Source organism: Populus alba, chromosome 10 (assembly GCF_005239225.2).
Source record: "Populus alba chromosome 10, ASM523922v2, whole genome shotgun sequence".
Lineage (NCBI taxonomy): Eukaryota > Viridiplantae > Streptophyta > Magnoliopsida > Malpighiales > Salicaceae > Populus > Populus alba.
In genome coordinates this window covers 19,197,949-19,216,275 of record NC_133293.1, presented here as the reverse complement: position 1 = coordinate 19,216,275, position 18,327 = coordinate 19,197,949, and the positions used below count along the sequence as shown (strand labels likewise).

Here is an 18,327-nt window from a genome sequence, read left to right as displayed (position 1 = left end):
GCATGCGGTTTCATTGAAGTGACTGAGAATAACAATTCGTGGTTGAGGAATAGCATTACATAGGCAAAGGGCAAAGGTCTCCTGGCTGACTCATGATGGAAGCAGCAGTCCACTGTTTTTTGCTTCCATCAAACGAGCACTTGTGGTTTTATTCTAGTTCTGGTGGTAAAGCACAGGTTGATTGTTCAGACTGCTCTAGATCTACCTATAAATCAGTTCCATATGGTTGTTAATTGGGGGAAAAAACACTTTTGCTTAGTTCTGCTCATTAAAAAATTTGAAGGTCTGTCTCTATTTTGTTTAGGTTTTAACATTTTATTGTAGCAATCATTCTGGGAAACCTGTTATTGTCGAGGTCCATTGCTATCTTACCTTGCATCAGAAGCTATACCTCTTGAGCAATGAAGCCATGGCGGAATTAGATACATTAGTAACCATATGTCTATAGGGTATTAGGTTTACTGCTTACATGGAGCTTGCCTAGAAAATTCAGATTCCTTGAGTATACCTAATTTGGTTAGGTTCCTTAAAACAGGCTCATCCGTGGCCCTGTGGGTCCTGCCACATTAGCATTCCTGCAACCAAGTCATGATTAGAAGTCTGTACATTTCCTTCTGTCCTGGCTGTTTGCGCAAATGGTTTGATGTTGTAGTTTTATCCATACATACCTGCCAACGTACAATTTCTCTTTGAAGATGAAAGACCCCACAATTGCAACCATAACCATGCTCAGAGGATTAGAGGCACACAGAAATACTGGACCCCTTTCCTTGACCAACAATCCGAGAATGTAATAAGCAGTCTCCTGAGAGTATTCCCTGCCTGGAAAGCATGGAATTGATCAAGGGAGCGATGCTGCTTCAAGTTTAATCCTTGGAGGGGCATGGTATGATGCATAAAAATTACACCAAATTATTTAGATTTTGAAGATGATTTTGCTCCAACTTAGAATTTCTTTCACCATAGAAAGTAGCTAAAAGTCTGACATCCAAGTATATAGACCAGATTGCAGTGTTAGCTCGCTCCACCGCAAAGGTTAGTCTGCTTTTCCTCTGTGCCCATTATGCACATTAAAGCAGCAAGGGGGGGGCGTAGCTGGGTACGATTTTGGAACCGTTACCTTTAGGGAAGTAATATTGAAAGCATTGTAAGAACTCAGTAATTAATTGAATTCTGATCGTAGTTATTTATTATATAGGCTCACGATGGCACAACTACAGCTATCATAGTTTTGATGAGTTTTTACTTGAATAATAATGAAACTTGGCTAGCTCATACACCCAAATACAATCTTAACAGCACCCTTCAAATGATCTTGGATGTGTGCACTGGGTGCAGATTGACCGCGACAAAAATTGCCCCTCTGTGAGCAAATGTGAGAGGCGTTGCTCCTCCAATGTTTACCAGTGTCCCAACCACTGACTGAGAGTGCAGCCTCCTAGTATCCACCTCCTAATATCCACCTCCTCAAGCCTGCAAATCAGCCTTGCCTTAATAGTCTTAGATCAATCACTAACTCATAGTACTAACTAATGCACAGATGTGTCATGGCAGGAAGAATATTGCACACGGCAAACACGAAAAGTGGCTGTGGTGATTTTCAGCTCATTGTGGAACAATCAAGAACTGGCCTTGTAAAGGTAACAGATACATAAACGCATTCTGTAGTTTACTCATTTGACTGTCTTTACTCAAAGTAGCTTAGTAAGTTTATCTTGGCGAATGTCCACAGAATCATCTTTGGCCTCGAATTTCTGTTCATAATTATTAAAACAGGATTAGTATAATTAGATCATGCTAATTATTCACATGAAAATACATTTAGAGAAAGACATCAACGAGACCTTTCTAAGACGCGCAAAAGGAGCAATGAGAATAGAGGCGACAGCCATTCTGTAGGCTACTAATACTTGCGGCTTCAACCCGCGATTCAAGCCAAGCTTGACTCGTATAGACATCACTGAGTAGCCACATTGCACCAAATCACAAGCAAATATGGCCTTGCTTGATTGAGCAGGCTAGTGAAGGACTCCATAGACATAGCTACTCTGCTCTGCTCAATGGTGTACTAGCTCGTTAGCAAATGCAAGAGAAACTGCTTTGTGTCTTAAAGCTCTTTATAGAAGCTTCTTAATTATTATTTTTCTGCCCTTCATTTTCTCACAAGGAGATGAGCATAAAACATAACGTGAAGAAGCAACTTTCCCGTACCAGGGCAAAACCCAGTGCACAAAAACATCAAAACCAGATGCCATTTCCTGAAAACGTATCAGAAGTAGATTTGTTGCTGACTAATATTCTCTCTCTCTCTCTCTCACACACGCGCGCGCAAACACACACATCATTGTATGCATTAACTGGCATCCTCTGCCATTAATTAATAATTGAAAGAGATTTGAGGAAGTATCCTACCGAGGGAATCGATCATCTTTAAGTAAGACGTTTCAAAATTAGCTAAACATTACTAAATCCTCGACCAACTACTTCAATCAGAACCAATAGCACATCACTGGTAGTAGACTGCTGCTTGTTGAGAGTAATTACTATCCCGCATTTTTTTCAGTTGAACGTTTTTGGATGGGTGATTATATTCTTTTCGAGGAATAATGCTTTATAACAAGAAGAGAAATGTACGAAGAAAAGGCCACGAAAATAAACACAAATGATTGACTAAAAAGTTGAAGAAAATCATCAACAATGCCACTGTTTTCATTCGTGGTGTTTATTTGTGTGCGTCGCATTGTTTTTTCTATGGTGCTTATGATTTAAAGAATGTAGAACAATTCGTCCTTCATGAAAAGATACTAAATCGAAGGCCCATTTGTTTGTAGCGGGATTTCTAGAAGACATTTCGAGATCTTTTTCATTCTTTTGTCATTTTAAAAAACTGGTCAATGATATTTATTTTCCAATCAAAATAAAAACTAAACTTAAAAAAAAAGGATTTTCCCAAATTAAAATATAATGGAGTAATTGCTAGCAATAGAAACTTGTAAAGCTCTTAATTTAACTGATAGAAGATCTTCGATGGTTTAATATATCTAACTTTTAGTAAAAATCGTATTATGCTTGTAAACTACCATTACATGTTGGCTCATCCCTTCACAATATAGATTTTTAACTATCATTTTCACTAATTTTTGTCTTCCTTTTACAATATTGTTCAGACCCAACAAGTAAAACCAAGCAGAGGCTTGCACTTATATAGATTTTTATTTTCATCGGCTACTACGTGCATTAAAATAATTGTGTACGGTCTAAATGCTGATTGGAAATTAAAAGCTACATACTATAAATAGTTTTGCTAGCTTTTTTTTGGAAAATAAAAAATTTGACCATTCAATATTCCGAGTTATGGGCTTGCTTATAGCTCGAAAAAGAGCAGGGCACGCATCAGAGTAGATTCCGATCTTTGAATCCATGTACTCGATTCTTAGCTAGTTTATCGTATTGTACTTGTACCTGTATTATGATTTATTTAGAAATGTAATTGCGGTTATTTTTTAACATAAATTTTACTTGAAAATATATTAAAATAATATTTTTTTTTATTTTTTAAAGATTATTTTTTGTATTAATACATCAAAATAATTTAAAAACATCAAAAAAAATATTAATTTAAATTTTTTTTTAAAATAATTTTAAAACATAAAAATAAGATATATCTTTAGTATCGAGCAGCAAGCAGCTCCATTCTTGTCGGGTTATGAAGCGTTTAGCAGGCTAATCTTGACCTAAATAAGAAAATACAAAATGACGGGAGAGAGCATACTGGTTGTGTGCGGTTGTTGGGCTCTGGGATGTGAGCGTATTGTTTTGGGCCTAGACTAGTTAGAGCCCACTTGTATAAAAAATATTTTTCTAAAGATTGAAAAGGAAAAAAGGATGTGTTGAAAAACCCCTAACAAGAACCGTCCAAATAAGCATTATACACACACACACACACACTCTTTGCATGAACAGTTCCGTAATTGGATGGTAGCTTTTTTTATTATTTAAAAAAGCTTCAACCCTTTATTTAGGTTTGTTTGGTATTATGGTATGTGTATAATATTGTTTACATAGTTTTTTTAAAAAATATATATTTTATAAAAAAAAAAAAAAAATTATTTTTAATATTTACACATCAAAATTATAAAAAAAACATAAAAAATATTAATTTAATAAATTCTTAAGTGAAAATATTTTTTTAAAAAAACACCTAAGAATAAAAATAAAAGTAGAAGTTACGTGAAACAGCCACTTGTTATTCATGTGATCACGCAGCTGCTAATTATACCTCTTCTTGTTTTTTTCGAGTCTTCACCTGCTGATAATTATTACACTGCTAAAATAAAGAACAAAACAACAAAGAAACCTCTCTCTCACTCGCACATAATTTTTTTGATTATCCAATCGTTTCATTTTTTTAATCTCTTAATACAGCAGCAAACCTCCTCGTTATACGGAGGAAGGTCGGGGCAACGAGCAACGACCGCCACTAATTAAGCGAGCACTAAAGAGTGGTGATCGAAAGGAGAAAATATTAACGAATACATAACTTAGAAATTGTCTCAATACTAACCAGAAAAATAAATCTTAATTAATTGTGGTTATAACATGGTAGAATTTTTAGATATTCATGACATCCCCGCAAGGAAAAATACAAAAAAAAAATATTAATTCTTAGTTGATATATCAATATGGCAATCTCGCATTGATATAAGCTTCGTTGAGAATTACAACGAAGCCCAGATTATGAGAAATAAACGGTATCGTTTCGAGGTTGCATAATTCCTTCAATAAGATTCATCGTTAGGTCTAACTCTGGTAAGATCTAGAGCAACAAAATCTTGATTCAAGGTCTCCGTCCTCTCATGCGTTTTGGTAGCCATTTGTGTAGCACTTGCTGCCACCTTATCATTGCTTGAACTGGATGGAGGTTCATCCTTGCTTTTGCCCCACAACACTAGATATAGCCCAGTAACGATGACGACTGCTCCAAAAACCCTACAAAGACAGCGGTCTATTCAATTAGTCCGCAGCCAAAAAATTCTTGGAGTAACGTTTTTAATTTATTACTTCCCGTTTTTATTTTTATTTTTATTGTAAGAGGATTTTGTGCCAAGCATGCTTAAGTTAGAAGTTTGACAATGTATGACCCCGTGTCTCAGTACTACTGATGAAAGTTTCAAAGTATTTATTATTATTATTATTATTTTAAGGAAGAGGCTTGAACTCGAGATCTCATGGGAAAAAAAAAACCTATTTCCATTTGAAATTGGTCAAAGTTTCTGAGTATTTTTTTATTATTATTATGAGGAAGACGCTTGAACTCGAGATTTCTTAAGAAAAAAGAACCTTAATTATTGCCTAGATGGTCATTGAATCAACCTATGATATACTCGAGTACTGTTAGCCAAGCAATACTTAATTTCCTTACCTTCCCAAGTATAATATCTCTTTCAAGAAAAAAGAGCCTAAAATGGCAACGATAACCATGCTTAAAGGATTGAAGGCAGTCACAAAAACAGGTCCTCTACGCTTCATAATCAATCCCTGGACATAGTAGGCAAGCCCAGAACAGAATACGCCCTGTATTTTAATATCATAAAGCCAATAAAGGAAAATGAAATCAATATTCTTTCTCAAGTCAACTGGAAAAACAAATTAAAATAATTTAAAAACTTCTAATAAATTACAACTCAAAAGGAAAAGGAAAGACGTTGTTAGAATTAAGGATTGCTTACACTATAAACAGCAGCCAGTAGTTTATAATCCAAGGCTATAGACCAAGCTGAGGGATTTCCTCTTTCCATTACAACTGCTAACACAGTACCTTCTATGGTTCCCATGAAACATATCCAAGCCGTAAGGGAGAGCTCAACTGGGTATGATTTTAATGTTATTGCCTGTAAATAAAATGAAATAATTAAAACATAATTCTTACCGATAAGAATGGCCCCACAAAAATAATTAGCTATGGTATACCAAGACGGAATTGATTAAGACTATAAGGTAGTTTTTCTTTGTAGCTAGATAATCTTGTCATCAATATTTTCTTCATGTCATGACTAGTTTTGGATGGCGATAAAGACTATGGGGATGTATTTTAAATCTTAAAAAAATAATTTGAAATAGAGAAAAAAAGAAATAAATTTTAATTTTTTTAAAAAAAAAATACTTTTAAAATATAAAAATAAACGAAATTCTTTTAAAAAAATTAATTACCCAGAGATTTTTTTATTAATGATTACGTAAATGTTTTTGATCTAAAATGATATATATTAATTGCAAAAGGTCAAACCTGCAGAATTATGAAGCTAGCCCAGCAGGCACAGCCTATGGTGATCATAAGAGCACCCTTAATAGGATCCTGCTTGGTTAATCCACCTGTAGATGCATGTCGATCATACCCTTTTGTCCACGGCAAATCCAACTGGGTCCCCTTGACAAGAGTCATGAGCATGGCCCCTCCCACTGTGACTATGGTCCCAATTATCTTTGCCTGGCTATGCATTTTCCTTATGTTAACCTTCTCAAGCCTACGAAATCATAAAAACAAAACCTTACTATATATATATATATATATATATATATAAATAGCTAGATATAAAATAGTTAGGATATATATACGGGCCACATATGTATCCATGCGCATATAATTAATTTGCGGGAGGGGGATGCCTCCAGATTAACAAGCAACTACCTCAAGGCCCAAGCCATCAAGAATGCAAAAGCCGGAAGAACATTGCACATGGCAGAAGCGAAAGTTGCTGTGGTATATTTCATACCAGTGTAGTACAAGTTCTGGTCAATCGTTGGCCTGCACAATATTTCTTACAGTTTAACAAGGTTGAGGAGAGAAAAAATGCTGGAACGAGAGCTTGTAAGAGGTAATTAAATCAAGATTCTCACTCCAACAAGCCCATCAACATTATCTTAAAGAAGATGGAGAGAGTCATCTTTGGCCTTACTTTCCTGCATAAAACATTGATGAATATATATATAGATGGTTAGTTATTAATCAATTACATAATATATATTCTTTTGGTTAAAAAATGATAATTTTTAATATCAACTAAGCTATCGCTTAGTACTGGCGTATATTTATGACAGAAAGGACCCACGGAAACCCCATACCTATCAAAAATGAAGGCAAATGGAGCTATGACAATGGTGGCGACGGCATGCCGGTAGACTACCAGTACATGCTGGCTCATCCCTTCGTTTAGGGCATGCTTAGAAATTATGGACATGCCTGCATAGCCAAACTGTATCAGTACCACAGCCAGAAATGGCTTTGCCTTATCATAAGGCGAATCCGAGGACGACTCTGTTGCCATGATGATTGTTCTTCTCTCTCTCTCTCTCTCTCTCTCAAGATGTCGCTTTCTTTCTCCACACAACGCAAAGAGCTGATGAGTTAAGTGAGGACGGGATAGCTTGGTTATATAGCGTTTTTCACTGATCAAAGCAATAACTGCACGTCTTTAGTTTGCTTAAAGTCTAGGGACTCCACTAACTAATCTTATTACAAAAGACCACCTTAATTTGGTTTCCATTACAGCCTGAAAACCAGCAGTCATTTTAATTACACAAAAAATACATATATATCAAACAGAATCATTAATGTTGCTGACTAATTAGGATAGGAAGAAAAGAGAGCTGAACGCAACAAGCAACGCAATACCTAGGAAAGTGGTGGGGTTTACTTAAACGTCACCTTTGCCTTCAAGCATTTTTTTGGGGGGTTCAAGGTTTTTGGGATAGGATTTGATTTGATTTGTTGCTGAGGTTTTGTCACCTTTCCATTTTCCGTTACGTAAAATGCTTTCGCCAAACCAAATATATATTAATTTGCAACTTTCTGGAAAACAATAGCTCAATTAGCTAGCATGTAAAAGAAGAAACATGTGCAGCTAGCTAGCTAGCTCGAGGATTAAAAATAATAATAATAATATAAAAAAACATAGCATTTAATTAGATTAGTGTCATTACATGATCGAAGAGCTATATATATATATTGACTGTGCAAGCGCCGCGCCCTCATGTCAATATATAGTTATTTATAATTTATGCATCGTTAATTATTTAAAGTGTCTCTCTGCAAAAAAAGATTTGAGTTTACCACAAAAAAAAAAAAAATTAATTAATTTTTAATTAAGCAATATATATTGACTTTTTATAATGGAAAGTTTGTAAGTTGAGAATAATAAAAGTTTTAATCAATTAGTTAATCAATATTTATTATTTATATATATAGAGCAGTCTTTAATAATTAATGTAGAGATTAAAACATAAAAGTAAATCTATTAACTTTTTATAATTATATACATTTTATATTGTGCAATTTACTATAATACTGTGGATATGATTATTTATAACTAGACTGATGTTGCTATACTGGGTTCTCATTCTCGTTAATTGGATATATAGCTAGACAAATCAATTCCTTAATAATACACACACACCTCATCTCTCAAATATATATATATATATAAATTCCAAATATAGATTAAACTATTCAATCATGGAATATTCGGTCACGACTCACCATATATATATATATATATATATATATATATATATATATATATATATATATATATATTCTATCATGGTGGTCATATTTTACTTATTTTCAGCAACAAATTGCAATCCATCTCATACTCAAATAATTTCGTGCTGCCACGAAGTGATTTGCCACTAATTAGGAGCCAGCACCTCCTTCATATTTCCGTGTCTTGATCATGATGTGAGTTAACCATTTTACATGTTATTTAATTCGGATTTTTTTTGCTGAATCCAATAGGAATTTATCTTTTATTCAATAAGATCATATATAAATATAGCTAGTATGGTTGAGAAAATCAAAACTGAATCTCGTTTAATTTAATTTTGGCTTAGAATTAAAACTAGAAAATCCTGGCTTAATTCCACCTGTATGCATGTGTAAGAAGATTTTGTTTCCATTTCATCTGATTACTTTCGAGACTACTTTTTGAAAGCACTAAGCAGAATTACAGGTTCATATAACTGGCTAAAAACCGGCCAAATATATATACATATACCTGTAGTCAACTCCATTTCATGCACCATTAAATAATATTTTTTATCTGATTTTCTTGAGGGATAATTTACTTTTCTCTTTAGTAACTTCCTACTCATTCAACATTGCCCACAATATATATTGTAAAACTGCAAATGCGCTACACATGCAAGCAGACCAAAAACTTTGTTCCTAATTAAAGACAGAAAACAAAATGATGGTTTTAATTTGTGCTGGGTTCGATCACCATCCGGGAGCCCATTGTTAATGGTGCTGATCTGTATCTCACCAAGTCACCATTATTATTAGCTCAACACTTACTAAGAACTACGGTTAACTAAAGAAACCACTTGGTTCCTGATGACATTCGTTAGGGTTCTTGATAAACCAACGATGAGCTCAAGTTCTTGCTGTGTGAAAATCGGTGAATTCACTTTTATAATTATTGCCTTCTAAAATCGATGGATACCCATCTTGCCATAAAAAAAAAAAAGAAACAAACTTCTCTGATGCATTCCCATTAATTTCAAGTCGACCTCGCGAGGCAAGTGCAATCAGCTAGCTAGCTAGCTAGCAACAAACATAGAGATCAATTTCATTTGAGACTCATAAATAATTAATTGGCGTACGTAATCATATCTATAAGACTCCAAATATAGTTAAATCAGTAGCATTTCCTCCAAGGCATATCAACACCCCAATGATATATAGTTCTTTCCCGAATATATATATATAAACATCTTTCTTGTACGTCTACCTTATGGGCTAGCTAGCAACCAGCCACTCCAAGTCTACAATATGATTGATAAAATCCAGGACTGTTGCAGATCCAAGCAAACTTCATACACGTATTCCAGAATACAGCTTGAAACATTATTGTGCCATGTGCATGCATGCAGATATTGGCAAGTAATGCTCATTTTTAGTTTCGAAGAGGACACAGCTCAGTGACGGACGGAAAAGCTCTACTTGTTGTTTGCCATATCCAAAATGAAGTTATGAATCATTTTCCTTTCACGAGGTAGTGCCATCTGACTTTTCATTTCAATAAATAAATAAATCTTCCAGATAGATGTCATTTCATTAGAGTGTGATATACATGATGCGATCTGAAGAGGTTGGTGTCGTCTCACGTGACTTCTAACGCTGCACCAGCACGTAAGAAAAGGCCTTGAGATCAGCTCATCGGTATTTGACCACCTGTGTTGCTTGTATCTGACGTGTCGTCTCCGTCTGTTCATGGGCCTCTTGTTTGGTACCAGGTAATCAAGTTCGGCTTTTATCGCTGGTGGGTCCAAAAGAACAAAAAACAATAACTAAATTATAAAGAGATTTAAGAGTTCGGGGACCGAATATAAGTTTCTGAAACAGTGTGGACTAATTAATTAGTTAGTTTTGTTAATCCAGAAAGTCGAAAGGCCCAATTACAGGCCCAATAGGGGAGAAGACGACTAGTAGCTGGAAAATTAATCAACCTGTATGAAGTCCAAGGAGACTGTGCATTGACCCCTGCCAACGTATTTGATATCTTCCCATGATCCTCTGCCCATCGCTTTCATAGCTGTGCAAAGACGGGGTGCAATGTAACTGTAAGCACCGGTGTTCATCGGCTCTTCCTGGCAATTCCTGTAGGGTAGATCTTGACATGTTTAATGAAGATGATTTCAGCCTTGTAGTCCTTAGAATTCCCACCCGCATTATTTGAATCTTTTGGGGAATCCAATTACTAAAAGCATGCTACATTTCTGGATCTTCCTAGATTTACTATAGCCTGTAGCACTTCTCGGTGCGTGATGGAGAAAACCTGCTTCTATTTCTTCTCCAAAGAAAATTATAGCCATCCAGTTGATTGAGAACATACTTGGATAACGCCTCAGTCCTAGTTGGACGAGGTCAGATGGGAAGGGGCAAAGATGTTCCAACCTACAAATTGCAATGTCTTTGCCATTGACCCTTTCCCGCTCTTCATCAAGCTCATAATAAACCTGCAATATAGTTAAAGAGTTTATAGAACTTGCCATGCACAGCTGAAATCATCGAACCAATACAAGAAAAGGGGGCAACATCTTTTCGACAAAGGTACAGCGTATTTCACAGAGGTGCTCGTCTAGTAGTCCAGCACTTGTAAGAAAAGGGAAGGAAATTATTCATCATTAGAATTCAAAAGTAAAACAAGAACACCTTTCCGGAGCAAAGAACCAATCGTCTGATGCCTTCCTCTAGATCAGAGTGGTCCTTTATAAGTTGCTTGAATTTGGTGCCCTGCTTACCAAAGCCTGGATGGCCATCGAATTCAGAAAGATTTGATTTGCACAACTTGTGTCGAAGAAGGCTTTTTGGTGACATGACTACCAGAGGCTTACGGAAACCCCTGTGTATCTGGGAGATGGAGCCACAAATAAGAAGGGACCCCAAAAAGTTAACATAAAAGACAAGATTATTCATAAATCATAACCAGATCTTACACTCTCACCTGGCGTCGCATAACATGGAAGTAGTTGGCTGGAGTATAACTAAAAAATTTTTGTTTGAAGGATGATCCAAAATAAGAATAAGAATTAAAAAAATAAGAATCAACATGAAAATAAAAAATAAAGTGGAGGATAATTAGTTTTTTTTTATTGAAAGGTGAGAAAAAAAATTTTAATAAAAAGATATTTAAAAGAATAATGATCAAAAAATAAACTATAGGATAACTATTTTTTTTTTTTTGAAAGGTGAAATTAAAAAGAGAAATTAATTTAACAAAAGAATCTAAAAAAAAAAATTAAAACAATGATAATCAAATTAGAAAAAACAACATATTTCGACTGATAGATGAAATTAAAAACAAATCAAAATTTTATAAAAAAAACCAAGAATAAAAATTAAAAATAAAAAGAATAAAAACCGAGATTGAAATCTCAATAAATAAAATTAAGGATAATTTTGAAATATTATATATACAACATAAATTTTGAGGGAAAGGAGAGAAAAGAAGATGTAGTTGATGTCTTATTGTCACGCCAATGCTATCATGCATTATCCTAATAGAAAAAAAATAATGGGACACTTTCAATGACACAGTGAAAAGGAGTATTTGGCTGCTAAGAAGCACTATAAATGTCGCCTAAAAAGCATAAGCGTCTCCACATGTTAATGCATGCACTGTGCCAACCACTTTTTTTTTTTTAATTATAATTTATATTTATTTAAATACTAAATTGCATTTAAACCAACCTGATAATAATAATAATAAAAAATACAAAAAGGCTATTTTTTGCTTTGAAAGGTAATTGAGTAAATCATCCTCAATTAATTTAATAACAAACAATAAGCCTTGTAAAAAAAAAACTTCACTGTCCTAGTCCTTAAAATCCAGTTGAATAATTTTCTATAAAAAAGGCAAAACCTGTTAATACACTATCATTGAATCTGGATTATCAGTGTTTTTCCATGGGTTTTAGCTCTTGTTAATTCAAGGGTCATTAGCAACCAGGTAACTTTGAGTCCAATAACAAATGGTAAAATGATCATAATTGATGATGCAAAAAGAGGTTAAAACGAGTTCGGACGCCTCTGCGCTGGAACAAACATGTACCGATTAGGGAATCGATATTCGACTAACGTGTCTCTCCAATGCATTTCATGGTAAGAACACGTGAAAACCAAAAAAATAAAAAATAGCAGAACACCCATGTTACTGTGAATCGTGCGGCAATAAAGACGAACATTTCCTTCCGCGTTATTGACGACAGTATCTCGAAATGCAGCTCAGCTTGGGTGTAAAGAAACCCAAGGTCCCTTGACTAGAAGTTTTGAAGGAAAGGGGCAAAAAAAGATGAACAAGCATCATACACAAGGCAAGATATAAATGGTATCAAAACTTCACAACATATTTTTAATGTATAAATGTTTGATTGCTGTTCTTAGACTTTATGCTCAACAGCTCGCAAGAGCTTCAGTTAGGAAACTTTATTGGTTCAGGCTGCATGGCCATTTGCACAAGTTCAGTCTGTTCCTTCACATGCACCTGGTAGAAACCAGTGGCTGATGCAGCAGATGGCCCACGTCCGACATACTTGATGTCATCCATCGTTCCTCTTTCCAGTGCTTTCATGGCAGTCGAAAGTCGTGGAGCAATGTAATTGTAAGCGCCCATGTTCATTGGCTCTTCCTGGCACCAAACAATCTCCGCATCTAAAAGAAACGCAGACAAAAAAGAGTCAGGATATAGTTGCTCGTCATGTCGAAAGATAGGTAGCTCAGTAAAAGAGAAAAAAGAAACTCAAGTTTAGCCACCCCAAATATGAAATCACTCCCAACTACCCAAAAGAATTAATGTTCGAATTTTATAAGAAACTGATAAGATGTTTCAATCTATTGTGCAGTAACTAAATCTCATACATTTGTATCACTAGGAGACTAGACAACCCATTAAACCATGAAGGTAAAAGACTTACTTGGATATCGCTTAAGCTCACGCTGTATGAGATCATATGGGAACGGGCATAGCTGTTCCACCCTACAAATTGCAATGTCCTTTGCCTCAACCTTTCCACGCACTTCATCAAGCTCATAATAAATCTGCAAGCAAAGATTTCAAATGTCATAACCGACATCCTCTAGGTCTGCATAAAAAACAGAATTCAGGACAAGCAACAACCAGAAGCCACGTATCGCACCTTTCCAGAGCACAGAACCAGACGCCTGATACCCTCCTCAAGGTCTGAGTGGTCATTCCGATCCTTTATGAGACGTTTAAATCTGGTCCCCTGTTTGTCAAAACCAGGATGGCCTTGTACATCATCAAACTCTGAGAGATTTGATTTGCACTCCTTGTGACGAAGTAGGTTTTTGGGAGCTATCACGACAAGGGGCTTACGGAAACCTCTGTGTATCTGAGAAATGAAACAATAGCACATGAGAAATTGCAGACAGCTGTCAGGATGGTGGAAAGGGATTTATAGTAGTTGCCCTCACCTGACGGCGCAAAACATGGAAGTAATTGGCAGGGGTTGTAACATTTACAACCTGCCAATTGCATTCTTGGATTTGCTTACGAAGAGTTGGTTCCATCTCAGGTATAACATAAGGATTGTCATCGCTCATCTACAATGAGATTCAAATAGACATCAGTAAGGACAATGTTTGTATAAACCAGGACAAATGTAGAAGACACACATTTGAGATTGTATAACAAAATATTATAATAATTTAGGGAAAAATATTTTGAAATGTGAAATTTCCTTCGATGTTGTAAATAATCTGTAAGAAACCTTTTGTTATTTGTTATGCTATTTGGTATTTGAAACTCGTGCTATTTGTTATTTGTTGTGAATAATCTGTAATAAACTTCATGGAGTGGGGAGCCATATAGTCGACTGCAAGGGAAAGAAAAGGGGGTTAAAAGTCTTTCTTGCAAATACCTGAAGGAATCGTTCCAACCGTGCACTAGAATGTTCAGGGCCCTGGCCATCATATCCATGAGGAAGAAGCAAAACAAGACCAGTTTGTCGCAGCCATTTTGATTCACCACTGCTCAGGAACTGATCGAATATCACTTGAGCCCCATTAGCGAAGTCGCCAAATTGAGCTTCCCAGATTACCAAAGAATTTGGACTTTCCATCGAGTAACCCAATTCAAATCCAAGAACACCGAACTCTGAAAGAGAGCTGTGCACAAGACAGAACTGCTATTAGTTAAATGAAAGTCCAGGATATAGCACCAACTCAGCCAGAGAAATACTGTCTCAGTAATCATATAGTGCCCGGAAAAAGTTACCACAAGCAAGTCTTTGGCAACAAAATATATCTAATTAATTTAAGGGATTCTTGAGGCATTTTCTGCCCGGAAAAAGTTCAACACAAGAAAAGAAGACCGAAATATTTGGTATATTACCTGTTGCTTACAGTAAACATCTCTTCATTTTGGTTCATGACAACATGATCCAGGGGGCAGTACTTCTCCCCAGTTTCCTGATCATGAACCACTGAATGACGGTGACTGAATGTACCTCTTTCAACATCCTGACCGCTCAATCGAACATGGTTGCCTTCTACTAGAAGTGTGGCAAAAGCAAGAGCCTCTCCGACAGCCCAATCAATTCCCTCCCCTGTTTCAATCATTTGTAGACGTTGCTCATAGACCTTCTTTACAGCTCTGTGAGGCTTAAAATTTTCTGGAAAGGTGGTAATTGCTTTGCCTACATTCTTCAAGATCTCAGGTTTCACTCTGCATAACAGCATAAAGATTTCAATATAAAAATGCAAAAAACAAGGCAGCCAACAAAATCCAGAACTAGTAAGTTGCCAGCATACCCAGTATTTCTGACACGTGAAAGCTGTTCAGGTGACTTAAACCCAGTCCAATGAGATGAAAGCCAATCTCTTCTTTTAGGAACATAATCTTTGCTTGCCAAGAATTCTTCATTGAGGATTGAAAGGACCTTCTCCTGTATCCTGCTAATATCTTCCTCGGTCACCTGCCCAGATTCTAAGAGTTTCTTTTTATAGATCTCCAGTGCTGATGGATGATTCCGAATAACCTAGTAGGTCCCCAATCAGAAATGTCACAAGTCTGATTGACACATCTCAAGAGAGAAGTTGAATGGGTAGTACCAAAAGAAAATAGGATTAACAAAAAACATAATGCAAAGTAATATATATATATATATATGCTAACCTGATACATTTTGGGTTGGGTAAAAGATGGTTCATCGATCTCATTATGCCCAAAACGACGATAGCACACTAAATCAACCACAACATCTGAATGGAAAGTCTGGCGCCACTCAGCTGCAAGTTCGCACACATGAACAACTGCCTCCATATCATCTCCATTTACGTGGAAAATAGGTGCATTCAATGCCTTGGCAACATCAGTGCAATACTGTGAAGATCTTCCTGCCCTAGGATCAGTTGTGAAAGCGACTTGGTTGTTCACCACAATATGTATGGTCCCACCAGTTGTATAGTTTGGCAGTGCACTAAGATGTAGAGTTTCATACACCACACCTTGTCCAGCGAAGCTACCATCACCGTGAATCAATATTCCCATGTTCTTAGTCCTGTCAGAATCATTGGAGTAATATTGCTTGGCTCTAGTTTTTCCAACAACAACAGGATCCACAGCTTCTAGATGACTGGGATTTGCAACCAAAGATAGATGGATTCTCTTTCCACCTCTTGTTGGACGGTCATAAGAAGTTCCCAAGTGATACTTGACATCACCAGTTCCAGTGTAGAGCCCAACTTCATCTACAGGTTTTGTGCCACCACTAAACTCACTAAATATTTGGCGGAGTGGTTTCCGAACCACATTACCCAGTACATTCAATCTTCCTCTGTGCGGCATTCCAATAACTATGCTCTCAACCCCAAGATCAGCTGACCTATCAAACATCTCCTTCATTCCAGGAATCAAAGTCTCCCCACCTTCAAGTCCAAACCTCTTAGCTGTCGTCCACTTAGTGGCCAGGAAGTTTTCAAACTGCGTGCTCCATATTAACCTATCAAGAATAACTTCACGCCGCTGACGGTTGTACTGCATAGATGTTGGGGTTTCAATCTTGTCTCTCAACCAGTTGCATTTTTCACGATCTGCAATGTGCATGTACTCATACCCAATGCTCCCACAATAAGCCTGCTCAAGCCTGGTCAATATGGCTCTAAGAGTCTGCACTGGACGGTTTTCAGACAAAAATCCAGCCATCCTCCACACTCCCAAAAAGAATTCTCTATCAAGATCAGCTTCTGTGAAACCATATAGAGCAGGGTCTAAATCATCTGGAATTTCTCTTTCTTCCAGCCCCAATGGATCCAGCTTGGCTTTCATGTGGCCATTAACCTGGTAAGCCCTGACGAGCAACAACAAACGCATACTCTCCTGAATAGTTTGGCCTGAAATTCCTGGAGAAGTAGCAGCCTGGCCCACAAAGTTCTTAAAGAAATTGTCCCACGATTCATCCACGCTGTTTGGATCAGTTTCCCAGGCTCGCTGAAGCTCCTCTAAATAAACACTACTGGTCCCATCTAAGAAGTTATCAGTTAGCTTAGAGAGGGGCACAGGACGGGGGACAGGGGCAGCTTGCGCCTTTGACTTAAAGACTGTTGAATGAAAGTATCTATTCTGAGGGGGTATAACCCGTGATCGTGTTGCATATGATCCACCCTGAGATAAAGTCCTCCTGATAGCAAGCCTTGCTACACCAGAACTCGCTCTAAACCATGCCATAGCTGTCAGTCCACACACACTCAATACCACCAATTCTTCAAAGACTATATACTATATACCTCCCAGGCTCAAAAATCAATCATAAAAAACATGTACTTCTGCCTTATTGAAGAACACCTGTTAAACAAAGAAATCAAAGCATTACTATCAAACAGCAGCACTTCACCACTTTAACAACTGAAAAATGACGGCACTGGACGCTGAAAAAAACATAAATAACAGTGATTAAATCCTCTATTAAATCTGGCTTTCAAATACGAAGACGGCACTGGACGCTGAAAAAAACATAAATAACAGTGATTAAATCCTCTATTAAATCTGGCTTTCAAATAGGAAGTAAATAAATTGAATAATAAAATAAGGTGAAGCAAAAATAATATCAGACAATAGTGCTTAATCACTCAGCAATTGAACAAAAAGACTGGATTCAATCAAAGTCAATAAATTCTCAAACATTTTGGATTCAGGTAAAAAAACGCAGGTTACAGATTAATCAAACATTACAAGAAAAGGAAATAACATCTGCATAGCACTGTCAAAAACATACAGAATAAGCACGATTTGAGCTCGAGTGCTGTAGATTTGCAGGGAAACATTGTGAAGGGAAAAGGCGAGACAGAGAAATGCGTACCGGAGAGAAAGGGATAGAAACCCTAGCGCCGTGAAAAAGCGATTATGCTGTCTTGAATCCAACGACGGCGGGCTCTCGTTTTCTTTCTTTCCCAGTATTCTCAAAGCTGATTATTATTGTAGTTGCTGTTGTTAATTCTTTATTTATTCGTTTCCATTTATTATTTGCTATTTCCTTATTTATTCATTGCACTGTTTTTGACTGCGTGATGTGACATAAGTTCGTCTTGGGGTCAGGCCCATGAAAGCCCAACAGAGTTTTCAGGACATTTTGTGTTGTAGACCTGGCTTTTCATTACACTCAGAGTGCATGTTGGTATCACATTTTCACTTTGTTTATCTTTAAAAAATATTAAATTAATATTTTATTTGTTGTTTTTTTAATAATTTTAATTTGTTAATATTAAAAATAAAAAAAATTAATATATTTTTAAGTAAAAATATTTTTGAG

At 36.3% G+C, this 18,327-nt stretch overlaps 4 protein-coding genes across 6 annotated transcripts; all 4 read right to left on the bottom strand.

The window, feature by feature from the left end:
* Positions 1-526: 526 nt before the first annotated feature.
* On the bottom strand, positions 527-2,255 carry LOC118059774 (WAT1-related protein At5g13670-like). The gene is made up of 6 exons (XM_073411933.1): positions 2,212-2,255; positions 1,845-2,004; positions 1,345-1,452; positions 962-1,052; positions 669-822; positions 527-575 (listed from the first exon to the last, which is right to left on the bottom strand). Exons 1-6 carry the CDS (start codon positions 2,253-2,255, stop codon positions 527-529), a joined length of 606 nt encoding a protein of 201 aa, XP_073268034.1.
* Positions 2,256-4,548: 2,293 nt separating this feature from the next.
* Positions 4,549-7,380, bottom strand: LOC118059876 (WAT1-related protein At2g39510). The gene is made up of 7 exons (XM_035072872.2): positions 7,123-7,380; positions 6,898-6,960; positions 6,689-6,805; positions 6,287-6,524; positions 5,730-5,891; positions 5,423-5,574; positions 4,549-4,989 (listed from the first exon to the last, which is right to left on the bottom strand). The coding sequence occupies exons 1-7, from the start codon at positions 7,323-7,325 to the stop codon at positions 4,779-4,781; spliced, it is 1,146 nt and encodes a 381-aa protein (XP_034928763.1). The 5' UTR covers positions 7,326-7,380; the 3' UTR covers positions 4,549-4,778.
* A 3,117-nt stretch (positions 7,381-10,497) lies between these two features.
* Positions 10,498-11,377, bottom strand: LOC118059773 (uncharacterized). The gene is made up of 3 exons (XM_035072748.1): positions 11,213-11,377; positions 10,893-11,016; positions 10,498-10,670 (listed from the first exon to the last, which is right to left on the bottom strand). The coding sequence occupies exons 1-3, from the start codon at positions 11,375-11,377 to the stop codon at positions 10,498-10,500; spliced, it is 462 nt and encodes a 153-aa protein (XP_034928639.1).
* A 1,488-nt stretch (positions 11,378-12,865) lies between these two features.
* Positions 12,866-18,035, bottom strand: LOC118059763 (uncharacterized). 3 transcript variants are annotated; one of them, XM_035072737.2, is made up of 9 exons: positions 17,878-18,035; positions 15,696-17,363; positions 15,332-15,558; positions 14,913-15,245; positions 14,440-14,686; positions 13,994-14,122; positions 13,696-13,911; positions 13,474-13,597; positions 12,866-13,210 (listed from the first exon to the last, which is right to left on the bottom strand). In XM_035072737.2, exons 2-9 carry the CDS (start codon positions 17,244-17,246, stop codon positions 12,972-12,974), a joined length of 3,066 nt encoding a protein of 1,021 aa, XP_034928628.1. In that variant the 5' UTR covers positions 17,247-17,363; positions 17,878-18,035; the 3' UTR covers positions 12,866-12,971. The 3 variants fall into 3 exon arrangements, with proteins under 3 accessions (XP_034928628.1, XP_034928630.1, XP_034928629.1); XM_035072739.2 differs by having other exon boundaries at positions 15,696-17,521; positions 17,878-18,031; XM_035072738.2 differs by having other exon boundaries at positions 15,696-17,446; positions 17,878-18,017.
* Between the last annotated feature and the right edge of the window lie 292 nt (positions 18,036-18,327).

What these genes read in the sequence shown, in the direction of transcription:
- LOC118059773 (XM_035072748.1), bottom strand. Translation starts at nt 11,377, where the DNA reads ATGTCACCAAAAAGCCTTCTTCGACACAAGTTGTGCAAATCAAATCTT. An exon ending in TGGTTCTTTGCTCCGGAAAG is followed by an intron (nt 11,017 to 11,212) that starts GTGTTCTTGTTT and finishes ACTATATTGCAG; the next exon opens with GTTTATTATGAGCTTGATGA. An exon ending in AGGACTGAGGCGTTATCCAA is followed by an intron (nt 10,671 to 10,892) that starts GTATGTTCTCAA and finishes AAACATGTCAAG; the next exon opens with ATCTACCCTACAGGAATTGC.
- LOC118059774 (XM_073411933.1), bottom strand. Translation starts at nt 2,255, where the DNA reads ATGGCATCTGGTTTTGATGTTTTTGTGCACTGGGTTTTGCCCTG. An exon ending in GAGGGGCAATTTTTGTCGCG is followed by an intron (nt 1,053 to 1,344) that starts GTCAATCTGCAC and finishes TAATGGGCACAG; the next exon opens with AGGAAAAGCAGACTAACCTT. An exon ending in ACTTTTAGCTACTTTCTATG is followed by an intron (nt 823 to 961) that starts GTGAAAGAAATT and finishes CATGCTTTCCAG; the next exon opens with GCAGGGAATACTCTCAGGAG.
- LOC118059763 (XM_035072737.2), bottom strand. Translation starts at nt 17,246, where the DNA reads ATGGCATGGTTTAGAGCGAGTTCTGGTGTAGCAAGGCTTGCTATCAGG. An exon ending in CCCAACCCAAAATGTATCAG is followed by an intron (nt 15,559 to 15,695) that starts GTTAGCATATAT and finishes GGGACCTACTAG; the next exon opens with GTTATTCGGAATCATCCATC. An exon ending in TGGTTCTGTGCTCTGGAAAG is followed by an intron (nt 13,598 to 13,695) that starts GTGCGATACGTG and finishes CTTTGCTTGCAG; the next exon opens with ATTTATTATGAGCTTGATGA.
- LOC118059876 (XM_035072872.2), bottom strand. Translation starts at nt 7,325, where the DNA reads ATGGCAACAGAGTCGTCCTCGGATTCGCCTTATGATAAGGCAAAGCCA. An exon ending in ATGTTGATGGGCTTGTTGGA is followed by an intron (nt 6,806 to 6,897) that starts GTGAGAATCTTG and finishes AATATTGTGCAG; the next exon opens with GCCAACGATTGACCAGAACT. An exon ending in CTAGCTTCATAATTCTGCAG is followed by an intron (nt 5,892 to 6,286) that starts GTTTGACCTTTT and finishes TTTTATTTACAG; the next exon opens with GCAATAACATTAAAATCATA.